Below are 13998 nucleotides of genomic sequence, written 5' to 3'. Positions count from 1 at the left end.
CACCTCCGCTCCCTCACCACCAGACGCCTGGGGGAAGAACGCCTCATCTTCCGCCTCGGAACACTTCAACCCCAGGGCATCAATGTGGACTTCAACAGTTTCCTCATTTCCCCTTCCCCCACCTCACCCTAGTTCCAAACTTTCAGCTCAGCACTGTCTCTATGACTTGTCCTACCTGCCTATCTTCTTTTCCACCTATCCATTCCACCTTCCTCCCTGACCTATCACCTTCATCCCCTCCCCCCCCCACCTATTGTACTCTATGCTACTTTCTCTCCACCCCCACCCTCCTCTAGCTTATCTCTCCACGCTTCAGGCTCTCTGCCTTTATTCCTGATGAAGGGCTTTTGCCCGAAACGTCGATCTCGCTGCTCCTTGGATGCTGCCTGAACTACTGTGCTCTTTCAGCACCACTAATACAGAAAGTGACTGAGCCAGTCAGCCATAGAGATGTACAGCACGGAAACAGACCCTTCAGTCCAACTCCTCCATGCAGACCAGACATTCTACATTAGTCTAGTCCCATTTGCCAGCACTTGGCCCATATCCCTCTCAACCTTTCCTATTCATATATGCACCCAGATGCCTTTTAAATGTTGTAATTGTACCAGCTTCCACCACTTCCTCTGGCAACTCATTCCATACACGCACCACCATCTGTGTGAAACAGTTGTCCCTTAGGTCCCTTTTAAATTTTACCCTTCTCACCTTAAACCTGCACCCTCTTGTTCTGGACTCCACTACCCTGGGGAAAATACTTTGGCTATTCACCTTATCCATGCCCTCGGTTGACCTGTTGCTGCTAAATCTCACTAGTGTGTTTCATAAGATTTCTCTGAATGTTTTTGGGATTTGTGAAAGATGCTGTTCTCAATCCTTGGATAATAAACTGTCCAGCCGGTGAAATATTTCCAAGTCACAATGGTGAGTGGCTCAGAGGGGAACTTGCTAGTGGTGGTGCTACCCTTGTCCTTCTAGATGGAAGTGGTCGTGGCTTTGGAATGTGTTGTCAAATGAGCCTTGGTGAATTTCTGCAGTGCATCTTGTAGATAGTACACACTGCTGCTACTGAGTGCTGGTGGTGGATTTCTGTGAATGTGCTGCAATCAAGTGGGTTGTTCTACCCGAAATGCTGTCAAACGTCTTGAGTGTTATTGGAACTGCATGCATCAGGGAAAATTCCTTTTAGATGGTGGACAGGTTTTTGGGAGTTATTGCTGTTATTTCTTTCTATATGTTTGCTGTGTTGGGTGTAATGTCTTAAGCAACAGAAGTTTTATGAATTGAAAATCAGCCTTCTGAATGTGATTGTGAGGAAGATGCACATGGGAGAATACATAACTATGTAAAATCATTGATTTCTGTTTACTGTACAATGTTTGCATCGATGTGAGACCTTACGTTCTGCTATTTGGATGTGAAACACATGGACTCACTCCCTGCCTGAACCCATTTATAACTTCACTCTTTCAATTCCCCATTTAAACCTCACACCAGTTCCATCTGGTGGCTGTTATAAACAATGGTTTCACTTTCCTGAAATAGATGGATTGTTAACATCTTAGAGAATGCAACAATTATTTGAGAAATTGGGCAAGAGATGTGTGGGAGGTGAGGAAGAAGTGTTTCTTATGCAGTGAGTGGTCATGACCTGGAACTCTCTGTCTGCAAATTGGGCATGGAAATGGAAATGATCAATAATTTCAACAGGACATTGGACAAGCACTTTCAGGAAATAAACTTGCTTGTCTGCAGAGGAGAGCAGGGTAATGGATTGCTCCATGGAGAACCCGTATATGTCCAATGGACCAAATGGCCTCCTTTTGTGCTCCATTTAGAGGAATTGGTTTTTGGAACCAGATATTCTATTAGTTACTTGTGGGACGTGAGTGTCACTGTCTGGGGTAGCCTTTACTGTCTGTCCTAATTGCCCGTGAGGTGGTGGTGGCGAGCTGCCTTCTTAAACGGCTGCAGTCCATGGGCCCACAATGCCCTTAGGGAGGGAATACCAGATTTTTGACCCAGCAACCCTGAAGGAACAGCGAGATATTTACAAGTCAGGATGGTGATTAGCTTGGAGGGGAACTTGAAGGTGATAGTGTTCTCATGTATCTGCTGCCCATGTCCTTCTAGATGGAAGTGGTCTTGGTTTTGGAAGTGCTGGAGATGGTTGGGTTGAGGACACTACCTTAAGGATTCCCCATAGAGATGTCCTGGAGCTGAGATGACCTCCAACCTTCACCTCCAACCATCTTCCTATGTGCCATGTATGACTCCAACTAGTGGAGAATTTTCTCCCTGATACCCATTGATTCATAGAGGCAAACTGCACGGAAACAGACCCTTCAATGCCGACCAAGTTTCCCAAATTAAACTAGTCCCACTTGCCCTGCATTTGGCCCATACCCCTCTAAACCTTTCCTATTCATGTACCTGTTTAAATGTTGTAATCGTACCCACCTCTACCACTTCCTCTGGCAGTTCATTCCACACGTGAACTACCATCTACATGAAAAAGTTGCCACTCAAGTCCCTTTTAAAACTTTGTACTCTCACCTTAAAAATATGCCGCCTATTTTTTAATTCACCCATCCTCAGAAAAAGACCTTTGCTATTCACCAGATCTATGTCCCTCATGATTTTATAAACCTTTATAAGTGCATCCCTCAAACTTCTAATCTCTAGTTAAAAAAGTCCCAGGCTATCCAACCTATCTTTATAACTGAAACACTCCAATCCTGTCAACATTCTGGTAAATCTTCTCTGAACACTCTCCAATTTAATAATATCTTTCCTATAGCAGGACAACCAGAACTGTACACAGTACTCCAAAAGTGGCCTCACCAAAGCCCTAATACAACCTAAACATGACGTCTCAATCCGTTTTGCTAGGGGTCCTTGATGCCATACTTGGTCAAATGCAGCCTTGATGTCAAGGGCTGTCACTCTCACCTCACCTCTGCAATTCAGCTCTTTTGACCATGCTTGAACCAAAGCTATAATAACGTCAGAAGCTGAGTAGCCCTGGAGGAACCTAAGCAGGATATCATTGAGAAGATCCTTTTCCTTTTCAGTCCGTACTTTCATGGAAATATTGATTTCAACGTGAATTTAATTCTGTTGCTGATAGCAACATATCTCTGATCTCTAGGAGGGTCAATTCTGATCCTCTGCAGGCCTGGCAATACTATTACAAGTTGCTTGATCCCTGGCTGTACAACATACATAGAAAGGAAGTGTCTTAGTTGCTTTCTATGAATTTCTGTTCCTATTTTGACCTTAAACTGTTCTCTAATCCTGGTAGGTAAATTCAGGGTAGGTAAAGATTTCTGCTCCTATCACAAACCTTTTGAATTTGCAACAACATTTCATCTTCAATTCCACCATTGGAAATTCTGATTACATTTGTCTGAACAGTTTTACTAAAAGCATTCATCTCTCATTTTCTGATGCTGATATTTTACTGCTCACAAATTCTTTTTGAGACTTCGTGATCATTCTGTGGTATCTAATTATGGAATCAAGCATTGGTCAGATGTAATAATTTATAAATGTATCTTCAGTGTACTAGCCCTGAAACGTTGCTCTAAGTACTTTGGTGAAGAAAAGTACAGTCGGTTCTGATGTAATGCGATAGTCCCATTCTTGTGCGATCTCACATTATAAGAAAATCGCATAATAGCTGCACCATTTAAACTAATGAGGCTGGAGTCGCGTTATAGCCAATACAGGTAAGGAAAGTTTGAGTTCTCCAAATAATGGTCCAAATTCTTCAATCACGTTAAAGACAATTCGCATTGAAGGAACATGAGTTATCACAGAACAGACTGTAGAAAATATACAGCCTTCTCATCATTTCCTGAAGGCACTGGCCCTTGATAATATACTTTACTACAAAGTCACAGAGGTGTTACAGTGCAGAGACCATTCAGCGCATCATGTCTGAATCAGCTCTCCAAATGAGCATCATGACTTTATGCCATTCTCCTGTCTTTTCACCACATCTGTGCACATTATTTAACTAGAAACAATCATCTAATGTTATACTGAATGTCTCAATTGAATCTCCCGCATTGGCCTCCCGGCATTGGCATGGCGACCTCTCAGCCTCCCAGCGCTGGCATAGTAACCTCATGGCATTGGCATAGCAACCCTCCAGCGTTAGCATGGCAAGCCTGTAGCCTCTGGCGTTGGCATGGCGACCTCCCAGCCTTCCAGTGCTAGCATAGTGACCTCCTCGTGTTGGCGTGGCAAGCTCCCAGCCTCACGTTGTTGCCATAGCAACCTCCCAGTGTTGGCGTGGCGAGGTCCCAGCCTCCCGGCATTGGCATAGCAACCTCCTGGCATTGGCATAGTGACCTCCTGGCATGGCGTGGTAAGCTCCCGGCATGGTGCAGCAGCCTCCCCCCATAGCAGCCTCTCTGTGTGGCGTGTCGCTGGCGCGGTGTGGAACCAGGGCCCGGTGCGGACTGGGTTCTAAGTGCCAGCATGGTCTGCTGTACTGAACCTTTATTTCTGTAATGCTGGACTTTTTATTTCTCTATTGTTTTGTAACTAAAGAAGCTGTGCCTGAGTACTTTTGTATCTAAGTCAGCACTGTAATTGGAAACGTATAAACTTTTCACTGTACTCATTGAGTATATGTAACAATAAAGACTGTTCTGTTCCATTCTCTGCTACATTTCCCAGTGGTGCATTCCAGGCTCAAACCACTCATTGTGAAAATGGTTTCTCTGACATCATATTTGCTTCTTTTGTATATTACCTCTGGAGGTGGTCAAGATGGATCATCCATTTGGCACTCCTGGCCCAAAGTTTGTTGCAAATGCATCAGCCTCATCTTTAACATAGATGTGCTGGGCACCCCCATTATTGAGGGTGGGGATATTGGTAGAAAAACCACCCAAAGCAATTTCCAACTAAACACCCTGAAAGAGAGTTATGATTTTGTTTTGGAGGTATAGATCACGATGGTTGCTCCATAATTAACCTTCTCTTCACATAGGAGTTAGTATGTTCTTTGACTTTCAGAATCTGGTGGTATTAATTTCAAAGCTGAGCTCTTTGAGTGAGCTTGTGCCGCTGCCTTTGGTATTGGTAACAGTTCAAGGAGCAAGACACAGTTTGCACCAGTTTTACCAATATTGATATCTATCACTTTTGGTTTAGTCATTTTTCTCCTCTCCTTCCTTACCTGATTTAACTGACTCCTTCTGAGGGAAGTGTCTACTGCATAGGTGACAGGTCTTCTCCATTAGCTCACTCAATTGAATACTTTCTTCATCTGTGTGAACCTCCTCATCTACATATGCATACTTTCAATTGTGGTTCTAGATAGTAACTAATAGAAAAACTGGGTGATTTGATTATGAGCTAGATTATGAGCTTCCACTAATTAGCTGAAAAGTGACACCTTGCTAATTCTTCTATCTCCAGCTGACAAACTTCACCAGAACCCTGCAATACTTTCCAGGTTTCAGCATTACCTAACACAACCTTTGGAAATCTTCCTTTGCTGCCCAATAGCTTCTTTCAGTTGCATCTCTACTTTGCACATCATCCTGAACTCTGTGACCAAAACCAAGACAGAAAGCCTGAAGGCTGTTTGGGGTCAGGACCCAGATCAAGAGTGAAGGAAAAAGGAACAACTAAAAGTATTAACTCCTCAGCATCCTCGCCATCTTTAACAAAATGCAGCAATGCAATGGCCACTGGCACCAGTGTGGGTTAGCAATTTATCACTACGAGGATGTATCTCACTCTACAGGGAACTCAATCTTTCTCATGAAAAATGTAACACAGAAACACGTGGGAAATCTGCCAAGTCCCAGTCAGAGCATATGAATGATGTCCAGCTGGAAGAGGGTGGAAACACTAGGTCTTTTTGACACATTCTTGAAGACCCACTTAATATAAACCACCCGCTCCTGTCCCATGCGAACCTCCAGCCGAGCAGAAACTTAACCACTGTCCAACTCTAAGCAAACTCGCCACCAAATTTCCAAACCCATCTCCATTGTCCCCATTTCCAACTGCCCCAGAACCCAAGTTAAACAATTCTACCAACAGTTATCTCTGCCTGGACCGATGGAACAATTCTTCCTGACGGTATCATCTCATTGAGGTCCGTAACAATTAACTATATATGGAAGTGTACTTATCCATAAGATGTGCATAATCAACACCAATATAACTAAAACATTTGTGGAATGGCTGTACAAATATATCCATAATCACATAATGAAGGGCTGCATAAGATACATTCACATATACACCTGTATAATAGAGTATAGGTGTCCTTGCACAAGATTCCTTCATTAGCACCTTCCAAACCCACAATCTCTATCATCTAGAAGGACAAGGACAGCAGATACATCAGAACACCACTCCCTGTAAGTTCTCTTCCAAGTCATTCACCATCGTGGCCTGGAAATATATCACCATTCCTTCAGTATTGTTGGCTCAAACTCATGGAATTCCCTCAAGGGCAATTCCCACAGCACATGGGCAGCAGTGGTTGAAGGCAGCTGCTCACCGCCACATTCAAGGACAATTAGGGATGGCTAATAAACTTGGCTTACCCAGTGATGCCCACATTCCATGTTACAATAATTTGTAACTTTGAACTTTAATAGTTGAAAGTTTTAAAATGCAAAGCCTTGCTGTATCATTTGCTCGTCATTGTGTATTTATAGGCAAAAGTGAGTACTGCAGATGCTGGAGATCAGAGTCGAGACTGTGATGCTGGAAAAGCACAGCAGGTCATGTGGTATCCGAGGAGCAGGAAAATTGACGTTTCGGGCAAAAGCCCCTCCTCATTCCTGATAAGGGCTTTTGCCCAAAACGTCGATTTTCTGCTCCGCGGATGCTGCCTGACCTGCTATGCTTTTCCAGCGCCACACTCTCGACTCGATTGTGTATTTATAGACTGCTTATCAATATCTCATATAATGAAGTGTAAATTTACTTTAACATTAGAAACAAAACCAAATTAATAAAATAATTAATTCATGTTCAGTTGGAGATAAAAGAAAAATATATTTGTGCCAAAAATTGGCAAAATTAAACAGAAAATGTGCAGAAATGTAAGAATATACCATCCAGTATTCTCATCTTTCAGCTTATAGAACTTGTTTTAACAGCTCTTTAAGTTATAAAAGATTGTCTTCCTTTGTAATAAGAATTCAGATAGATAATATATTCAGAGATTACTAATAAGTTTGTTTGTGTTTTTCAATAAGCCTTACATCTTCTACTTCAGATTTAATCAGAATGTAAAGGGGAAAGAACACAACACAGACTGACAAATGTTAAGATGTGAAATACTCAATCAAAAAACATATGAAGGTAAATGTTGATTTGATTTATTTAGACGCAAACGTGTGACAAACAAGAATTGATCAATAGGCATAAACCTTGACTTTCTGGACTTCTTTGTCCTCGCATTCTCTTTTTCTACTGTAGTAATAAAATGTGTTATCTCGTCTTTGAAGTTTTTTCACATACCCAGTATCTGGCCAACGATCCACCTGCATTGAACAGAACGTCACTGTCTCAATTTTGTCACACACCACTTCTTTGAGTATCTCATGAATACAGCATAATGCACTCTAAAATCTAGGGATTGAAATGCAACATGTGAAACATCTGAGTAGCTTTTGAGATATATTGTAAAGCTTTCTTAAAGATCTGTAACAGAAATGATAAGTATATTTTCAAATTATTTCAGTTCCCCAAACATCCAGATATCAGGGTCATAGAGGTTTTAAAGCATGGAAAGGGATTTTTTCATCCATCATGTCCATGCCAGTCATCAAACACCGATCTATTCTAATCCCATTTCCCAATGCTTGACTCATTGCCTTATATGCTATTGTGTTTCAAATGCTTGTCTAAATTGTTCTTAAATGTGTTGCACGTTCCTTTTAAGCAGTGTATTCTGGATCCCCACCACCCTCTAGGTGAAAAAGTATTTGCTCAAATCTCCACTAGACCTCCTGCTCCTTACCGAAAAATTGTGTTCGCTCTACAAAGAGGAAATGCTTCTCCTATGACTATGTCCCTCAGAACTTTGTACACCTCAATCAGATACCCTTTCCTCTAAGGAAAACAACCCCAGCCAATCTATCTTTATAGGTGAATCACTCCAGTCCAGGCATCCTGGTGAATCTCCTCTGCACACTCTATCATGCAATCTCATTCTTCCTATAGTGTGGTGACCAGAAATGCACACAGTACTCCAGGTGTGGCCTAACTGAATTTCATATAGCTCCATCCTCGCCTTATACTGTTTCAACTGTTCTGAGGAAGAGTCACTCGACCTGAAACTTTAACTCTGATTTCTCTCCACAGATGCTGCCAGTACCTGCTGGGCTTTTCCAGCAACTTCTGTTTTTGTCTCTGTTTTATAACATCCACAGTTCTTTCAGCTTTTTTTCTAAGATGTCATCCCTGTTTACCTCATTAATTGACTCCCTGATCAATATCAAGAGTCAAATTAGAGTGGGGCTAGAAAAGCACAGTAGGTCAGGCAGCATCCGAGGAGCAGGAATAATTGACATTTCGGGCAGGAGCCCTTCGTTAGGAATGGCCTCATTCCTGATGAAGGGCTCCTGCCCAAAACATCGATTTTCCTGCTCCTCGAATGCTGCCTGACCTGCTGTGCTTTTCCAGCACCACTCTAATCTTGACTCTGATCTCTAGCATCTGCAGTCCTCACTTTCGCCTTCTTAATCAATATGGTGACTCCCCTTCCTCTTTAATAGCTCCCCCTCCATCAGGCCTAAAGATTCCATGTCCCAGATATTGGACTGCCAGTTCTATCCATCAGTGAGCCATATCTCTGTGATAGCAATGATACCACATTCCTGTATATAAATCAACACCCTCAAATCATTTGCCTTACTTGCAAGACCTCTTGCATTAAAATAAACAAACCTATCGGAATAAAATTGATTAGATCTGTAAAAGAAAATATGAACAAGTAAACAAAAACAACATGCTGGAGAAACTTAATGAGTCGGGCAGCATCTGTGGAGAGAGAAACAGAATTGGTAACATTTTGAGTCCAATGTGACTCTTGTTCAGAACTAAGTTGCTTGACTTGCTCAACATTATCACATCAGTTCTGAAAAAGGATCATATCTAACTTGAAGTATTAACACAGTTTCTGTCTCCACAGATCCTGACAGATCCACTGAGTTTAGAACATAGAACATTACAGCACAGTACAGGCCCTTCGGCCCTCGATGTTGCGCCGACCTATGAACCAAACTGAAGCCCATCTATCCTACGCTATTCTGTTTTCATCTATATGCTTGCCAATGACCACTTAAATGTCCTTAAAGTTGGTGAGTCTACTACTGTTGCAGGCAGTGCATTCCACACCCCTACTACTCTCTGAGTAAAGAAGTTACCTCCGACATCCATCCTATATCTATCACCCCTCAATTTAAAGCTATGTTCCCTCATGCTAGCCATCACCATCTGAGGAAAAAGGCTCTCACTGTCCACCCTATCTGACCCTCTGATTATCTTATATGTCTCAATTACGTCACCTCTCAACCTTCCTCTCTCTAATGAAAATAGCCTCAGGTCCCTCAGCCTTTCCTTATAAGGCCTTCCCTCCATACCAGGCAACATCCTAGTAAATCTCCTCTGAACCCTTCCCAAAGCTTCCACATCCTTCCTATAATGCGGTGACCAGAACTGTATGCAATACCCCAAGGGCAGCCACACCAGAGTTTTGTTCAGCTGCAGCATGACCTCGTGGCTCCAAAACTCAATCCCTCCACCAATAAAAGCTAACACACCATTAGGGATCTATATACATGGACACCGAGATCTCTCTGTTCATCCACACTGCCAAGAATCTTAGTATTAGCCCAGTACACTTTATTCCTGTTGTTCCTTTCAAAGTGAATCAACTCACACTTTTCCGCATTAAACTTTATTTGTCACCTCTCAGCCCAGCTCTGCAGTATCTATGTCACTCTGTAACTTGCAACATCCATCGGCACGATCCAAAACTCCACCGACCTTAAGTGTTACCTGCAAATTTACTAACCCCTCCTTCTTCGCACTCATCCTGGTCATTTATAAAAGTGACACCTACAGTGGCCCCAAAACAGATCCTCCCCCATAGCTTTTATTTCAGATTACCAGCAGCCACAGAGTATTTCGCTTTTGTATGAACCAGCAAATGTTGAAAGTTAAAAATCACACAACATCAGGTTATAGTCCTACAGGTTTAATTGGAAGCACTAACTTTCAGAGCACTGCTCCTTCATCAGGACAACCGAAAGCTAGTGCTTCCAATTAAACCTGTTGGACTATAACCTGGTGTTGTGTGATTTTTAACTGTGTACACCCCAGTCCAACACCGACATCTCCACATCAAAACAAATGTTGAGATTGCAGAAATGAACAATAAATATTTAGGGAGCAAAGATTATCAGGTCGTTTTGGAATCTTCATTTTCACTACAAAAATGAAAGAATGGCTATTTTAAATCTGAAAGTAATCATTTTAATATTATAAAAAAGCCTTTGGAAGATTCCATTTTAGAACTTAGCCCTATCATAATGTGACTTCATTGCTCAAACCTGGTTGACTTAATGGATGGATATTTGTATTTCTCATCATTGTCCTGTGTGTTAATTCCTTTGGTTTAATTTTCTATTGGACACCAACCTGTACTTATTTTATAACATTTCCGCAGGCTTTCCTTTACAAATATTGCAAATTAAATAATTGTAGCATACAAATAGTCAGCGACAGAATATATTACCCCATCTACTTGCTTTACTTGCTTGTATTCAATTTCATCTCTGTATCCAGCTTGTTGAAATCTGTATAAATTTTCTATTTCTTCAGTCCATTGCTTGGCACGACTCATAAATTTAGGTTTCACTTCCTGCCCTTGGGTTCCAAAGTCTCTCAAAGACATAATGTAATAAATACCTAAAGCAGAAAAGAAAGATTAACTTTGACCTTCTACTTTACATCTACATACAAAAGCGATGCTTACAAATAGATTACCTTATAATATATCTGAAGTTGTACATTCATGACCAATGGTCCTTTGAAAACATTTAATCTGTGTTCAGGATGAAGGAGACAAAGGCAACATTTTCCAAGTTTGCTGATGACACAAAACTGGGCAGGATTGTAAATTGTGAGGAGGCTTCAAGGTATTGTAGATAGATTGAGTGAGTGGCCAAACACATGGCAGTTGCAGTACATTGTGACTAAATGTGAAATTATAACATTTGGCATTAAAAACAGAATGGAAGAGTATGATTTAAATCATTCTGTATAGTGAGGTGTGAATATACAAAGGGATTTGGGTGTTCATCTACACCAGTCAATGTAAGTAGACAGGCTGGTGCAGCAAGCAATTGAAACAGCTTTATTGGTCTTCATTGCAAGAGGGTTTCAGTTCACAAATAGAGATGTCTTAATGCAGTGTATTGGGCCTTGGTGAGATCAGACTTGGGAGTATTGTATGCAGTTTCGGTCTCCCTACCTATGAAAGGATATACCTGCCATAGAGGGAGTGTACTGGAGTTTCACTAGATTGTTCTAGGGTTGGCCTATGAGAAGAGATTGGTTCAGCTGGACCTGTATTCACTAGAGTGGGTGAGGAGGCTGAGAGGAGATCTGTTTTAACATATCAAATTCTAACAGGGGCTGGACAAACTAGGAGCAGGGAAGATGCTTTCCTTGAACAAAAAAATCAAAGAACTATGGATGGAAGAAATCAGAAACAAAAACAGAAATTGCTGGAGAAATTCAGCAGGTTTTGCAGCATCTGTGGAAAGAAAACAGAGCCAACATTACAGGTCCTGAACTGATGCTTTCCCTGGTTGGGGGAGCCAGAACTGGGGTCAGAGCCTCAAGATACAGGGTAGACCATTTATGGCTGAGATGAGGAAAAACCCAAAGGCTAGTGAACTGTGGAATTCTCTACCACAGAAGGCTATGGAGGTCAAGTCACTGAATATATTCAAGAAAGAGGTAGATGCATTTTTAGATTTTAAAGGCATCAAGAGGAACATACATAAGAATATGGCATTGAGAGAGGATCAGTGGTGATCAAACTGAATAGCAGAGAAGGCCAAATGGCCTACTCATGATCCAATAGTTTATATTTCACTTTGTTTAGAAAGAAAGATTTGCATTTAAAGTCTGTCGCATTATATACCTCTAGATTCATGACTTCTAGATTTCCCAAAGTACTTTACAGCCAGTGACGTAATCACTGCAGTCATGCAGGGAAAGCCGACAATTTGCTTGACAAAATGCCAGATAGCCTGTTCAAATTATGTTCATTGAGGGATGAAGGACCACTGAGAAAACTCTGCTCTTCTTCAAAATTTTGACAAAGCCTAAACAAAGGAATTTTCTTGACATTTGGAATTAAATATTTGTACTCACTCAGCATTTCTTGGCACGTGTAAAAGTCCATTGCCATGCTGAAAAATCTGCTGAGAAACGCTGATTAATAAGCTCACCCTGTGCATGATACAGAAGGCAAATTTCCCATACCCTCATACCTCAGTTATATAAACACAGGTTGGCAAGAATCATCGTGCTCTTTCCCAGTGACAAATCTACCGCTCCCCCGGATCCTCAATGGTCACACTGCAGTAATCTGAAGCATTGCAGATCTCGCCTCCTTAACTGTAGGATGAGCAAGTCTGCTGGGTCTGGGTCCCGTCTCCACTCACTGGGTCTGTCTTTTACAGCCCACACGGTGAGATTTCACTATTAACCTTCAGCTGATCAACATTCTCACTGCCAGTGTCTAATGTTTCATGCTGCAGAAACTCACCCTTGAAAACCAACTCAATAAGTTATTCCCACACAGAGACAACACAGGCTAGACTGTCACTTTATCCTGTTCGTGAGACGTTGGAGGTTGCTGGTGTGTTGTTGTCACCTGTAACCAGGCAACACATGACGCGACAATGTAGCAGAGAATATTCTTCCGGTCTAGTGGGAAACCACATGTGGAGCGTCACAGGACAATTCTAAATCAGCTGATCGGTATTCATTCAATCAGACAGAACATGAGCAAGCTCATTCCATAGGATTAATGCAAATAAAGCATTTTCCCCACTAACACCCGGGCAATTCACTGATGGCATTCGAACGCCAGTTAACAGAGAGAGAGAGAGAAAAAACATAAGGTTGGCTGTCTGGGAGTGAGAATGAACATAACATCCAAGTAGAAAGGGAAAGTATTATGTCCCAGAGGCTTCCAGCAATTAGATTCGGAGCAGGCTTGCTATTTTTTAAAAAATGAACGAACTGGGCACCGGTGTCATGAGGGGATGTAATAAATTCACTGAAATCCCCGACTGGACTTAGAATGCAAAAGAGCTCCACATGGAATTACAGGAACGTGCTAAAAATTGCTCATTGCTTTATATCAACGATGGCAGTATCGCAGGCTGGATGTAATTTAGAAAATAGTCTACTATTCCTCCTAGGTGGAGTATAGAGTCTCAGCTGATAGTCTAAAGCAGCGCTGAGTGACTGCTGCTTTATTGAGGATAGAAGAAAGAGAGAAGGGGAAGTGGGAAGGAGTCATATAGATTCACAGAATAATTACAGCACACAAAGGAAACCATTCAGCCTGTTGAGTTTCTGCTTGCTCTCTGAACGAGGTATTCCCCTGGTGCTTGTCCTCTGCTTTGTCCTCATAAACCTGCACATCCCTCCTTTTCAGAGGATACTCCAGTTTCCTCTTAAAATTCTCAATTTGTCCTGTCTGCACTAAACTCAGGCACTGCATTTCCAGATCCTAACCATCCGCCTCACAGTTCACAATGTTTCTTCATTTTGTAACATATGCAAAATTTTGAAAATGTGCTGTGCACACACTTGTTCATGTCATCAGTATACACTGAAAAAAGCAGTTGTTGTAAAGCTGATCCCTGGGCAACCCCATTGAACTAGTCCCTGTTCAAGATCACTCCCTCCTTCATTTAG

General features: G+C 41.8%; 1 protein-coding gene across 3 annotated transcripts; it reads right to left on the bottom strand.

The window, feature by feature from the left end:
- Positions 1-7353: 7353 nt before the first annotated feature.
- meig1 (meiosis/spermiogenesis associated 1) lies at positions 7354-13998 on the bottom strand. 3 transcript variants are annotated; one of them, XM_043714203.1, is made up of 3 exons: positions 12836-13998; positions 10790-10962; positions 7354-7529 (listed from the first exon to the last, which is right to left on the bottom strand). In XM_043714203.1, the coding sequence occupies exons 2-3, from the start codon at positions 10946-10948 to the stop codon at positions 7401-7403; spliced, it is 288 nt and encodes a 95-aa protein (XP_043570138.1). In that variant the 5' UTR covers positions 10949-10962; positions 12836-13998; the 3' UTR covers positions 7354-7400. The 3 variants fall into 3 exon arrangements, with proteins under 3 accessions (XP_043570138.1, XP_043570140.1, XP_043570137.1); XM_043714205.1 differs by lacking the exon at positions 12836-13998 and adding an exon at positions 12558-12829; XM_043714202.1 differs by lacking the exon at positions 12836-13998 and adding an exon at positions 12439-12551.

Source organism: Chiloscyllium plagiosum, chromosome 23 (assembly GCF_004010195.1).
Source record: "Chiloscyllium plagiosum isolate BGI_BamShark_2017 chromosome 23, ASM401019v2, whole genome shotgun sequence".
Lineage (NCBI taxonomy): Eukaryota > Metazoa > Chordata > Chondrichthyes > Orectolobiformes > Hemiscylliidae > Chiloscyllium > Chiloscyllium plagiosum.
This window is presented reverse-complemented; position numbering and strand designations above follow the sequence as displayed.